At 41.3% G+C, this 2,979-nt stretch overlaps 1 protein-coding gene across 1 annotated transcript in view; it reads right to left on the bottom strand.

The window, feature by feature from the left end:
- Window positions 1-2,666, bottom strand: part of CSUI_004172 (wd g-beta repeat-containing protein) — an 11,272-nt gene extending 8,606 nt beyond the window's left edge. Inside the window, exon 1 of the mRNA XM_068064365.1 lies at window positions 815-2,666. Within this exon, the coding sequence (XP_067923663.1) occupies window positions 815-1,687 (873 nt within the window). The 5' untranslated portion in view covers window positions 1,688-2,666. The remainder of the gene's footprint in view (window positions 1-814) is intronic.
- Window positions 2,667-2,979: the final 313 nt, after the last annotated feature.

A 2,979-nucleotide genomic window follows, 5' to 3' on the forward strand; every position in this document is an offset into this window, starting at 1 on the left:
ATAGACATGTATAGATATAGATATGCATATACAGGGCCTGCGTACCTCTGGATGTATGGACAGGGAGACAGGGCGGTCTATACATGAACAGATGTAAGGAAAGAGAGAGAGGAAGAGCAAGAAAGAGAAAGAGAGACAGGAAAAAAACTTTCAAGCTCTACGGCCGTCGATCACCCCAGAGAGACAGGCGCCACGTTCTCCTTCCAATAAGCCAGTCAGGTGGGTAGAAGCTCTCTCTCTCTCTTTCTCTATCTTTCATTTAGAAAGGCTTATACCGACAATGAAAGACATCGTTACCTCCATTCTCCATCCATTTACAGAGTCTTGCATGTATGTCTAGATACCTATCAATCATATATATATATATACACATTTGCCTCTTGAAAGAAGATGAGATATATACGCACATACAAATATATGTAGAGGCCATGTGTGTGTGTGTCTTCGATCTATCAATCTATCTATCTATCTATCTGCTTGTCATTTGATCCATCTTTAATCCATCTTTCTATCTATCTTTAAGCTATCCATTTACCATTAACCTATGCGAGAGAAATACACTCGTCAACGGGAGGAAGAAGAAGAAGTGAAACTCCATCAGAAAAGAGACAATTTTCTTTTTCTTTTGCTACTTGAACATCCTCGAGGGATAAGACACGGTTCAACACGAAGAAGAAGAGAAGCTGTTCGCCTGCTTCTCAGTAATTACCGTTGATACCCTCTTTCCTCGTTTTCCTTTTCTATCTCTTCTTCTCTCTCGCAACCTCTTCATTGTTCTCTCTTCTTTCTTTCTTTTCTCGCTGCCTCAGCTTACTGTATCGGTATGCCCTCCTCGAAGGGCGTAGAGAAAGCGACGTTTCTTGAGAGAGAAAAAGCAAATTTCGGGATTTCTATGGATGCCTCGAGAGCATGCCAACAGTCTCCCTCCATCAAGCAAAACAGGAGATCTCTGGACAAGAATTCCTCCTCCTACTTTCTTCTTCAACTCTCTTTCATACATATGAACTTCTTCTTCTTTCTTTGTGCTGCTGAGAGAAGAATGGACGTCTTCCTTGCTCTTTATAGAGATATCCTCCGTTTTGTGGTGAAAAGAACAATTATGACGGCGAGGGTGTTCGGGTGTATGTACACCTCGTTGAAGACGACGGGATGCTGGATGACTTCGAGTGGTCGTTCCACTGACAGGATGGAGAGAGTCAGAAGGATCAGAGGAAGATGGAATAGATGAAGACCTTTCTCTCCGCTTCTTCTCTACTTGTTGTGTTGAACTTCTTTTCTTCTTTATCGTCTTTTCTTCACGAAGAGATGAAGAATTACGTGTTGGAGATGATGAATCGCTTTCAGAGTCTTCTTCTTCTTCTCTTTCGCTCTGCTCTTCTTCATCTTCTTCCTCGTCTTCATCTTCTTCAGAAGCCATCCGGACATTTTCTCCTCTCTTGTCTTGCTTCACACTTTTCTTCTTCTTTTCTTTCTCCTCTTTCTTCATATACCCTACCGCTGTACTCTTCTCTCCATCTTCAGTCTCGTCTTCTTCTTCCTCATCTTCTTCCTCTTGTTCTATCTCTTCGTCTTCTTCCTCTTCTTCTTCCTCTTCTTCTTTCTCTCCTTGGAGATTTACATGCGTGTCGTTATCTTCTTCATTCTGCTGAGAGATCTTCTCACGTCGTTTTCCTTCTTTCTTTTTCATCTCGGCGAAAGAGAATTAAGAGAGAGAAACGCAGAATAAAGGAAGAAAAGAAAAAGACAGAAAAGAAGAAAAGCGAGAAGAGAAAAACCAGGAGCGGAGAAACAAGTAAAAGAGGAAGTGAAAGAGAAAGTAAAAGAGATAAAGAAAGAATGAAAAGAAAGAAGCAATGGAAAAGAGGTAACGATAGTACAATTGTGTAAGAAGGAGAGTTACTAGAGGAATGTTCAGGTGTACATACACCCGAAAAAGAGAAAGCTAGGAAGGCGAGAACACGATAACGTTCGGTGTATGCTGAGTCCGAGGGACGAAGGATGACACAGGGAGAAAGAAGTTTACTCATAAGAAGAGAATCTTTACCTTCTCAGATAGGAGGTTAGAAAAGGTGAAAAGGAAAAGAGAGAAATAGAAAGAAAGACAGAAAGAGAGGAGGGAGTCAAGAAAGCAAAACTCTTTCTCTTTCGAGTAGAAAGAAATCTTGTCTTTCACTCAAAACAGGAGATGTGGAAGAGGAATCTTCTGTAAGACGTAAAAGTCAATTATACGTTCAAATGAAATTCCAACGAACGAGAAACCTTCTCACTTTCTCTCCTTCTCACATAACAGGCCTATTTCTTTTCTTCTTCTTCTCCTCGCTCTTTTTCTCCAAGCGTTCACATGTGGATATCGCTATCCTCGCTTCTGTTTTATCGTTCTTACTTTTGAATCGGAATGACAATGTTTCGCCATAGGTTGGTTTGACTTTATTCCTGACACTTTCAAGCGCATGCAAAGGCATTTCTTAGGAAAGGGAGAAGAACTAGAAGAAGAAGAGGAATGTCAAGAAAATTCCATCACACCCCACACCCCTCTATGCCTCGCATGCCAACAACATTCTGGGGAACGTCTCTCGGTTTCCTTCGCCGTTTTCTTCTTCTCTTCTTTCTCTTCTTCTCTTCAAGAAATTTCCTCTTTGTGCTTCTTTCTTCCTCGAGGTAGGTCGCGGTGGAGAGGAGAGTAAAGAAGACAAGAGAGAAAAGTGGAAAGATGAAGAAAGATCGATAAGAAAAGGATGCATGCAACACATGAGGGGGGGGACAACAGCAGCATCGACAATCGATACCCACAGCATCTCATTTCATCGACATCTACACAGAGAGACACGTCGAAATAGCTAGCTAGCTAGAACAGGCTCTCCTCATTCACTTGTATACTCTGTAGCTTGTAGATAGAGAAATTTTCTTCTCTTTCGAGAGACATAAGGCAAGAATAAAAGACTTCCACTGGAATTGAATTTTTCTTTCTTTCTTTTTTCT

Source organism: Cystoisospora suis, assembly GCF_002600585.1.
Source record: "Cystoisospora suis strain Wien I chromosome Unknown contig_1915, whole genome shotgun sequence".
NCBI lineage: Eukaryota > Apicomplexa > Conoidasida > Eucoccidiorida > Sarcocystidae > Cystoisospora > Cystoisospora suis.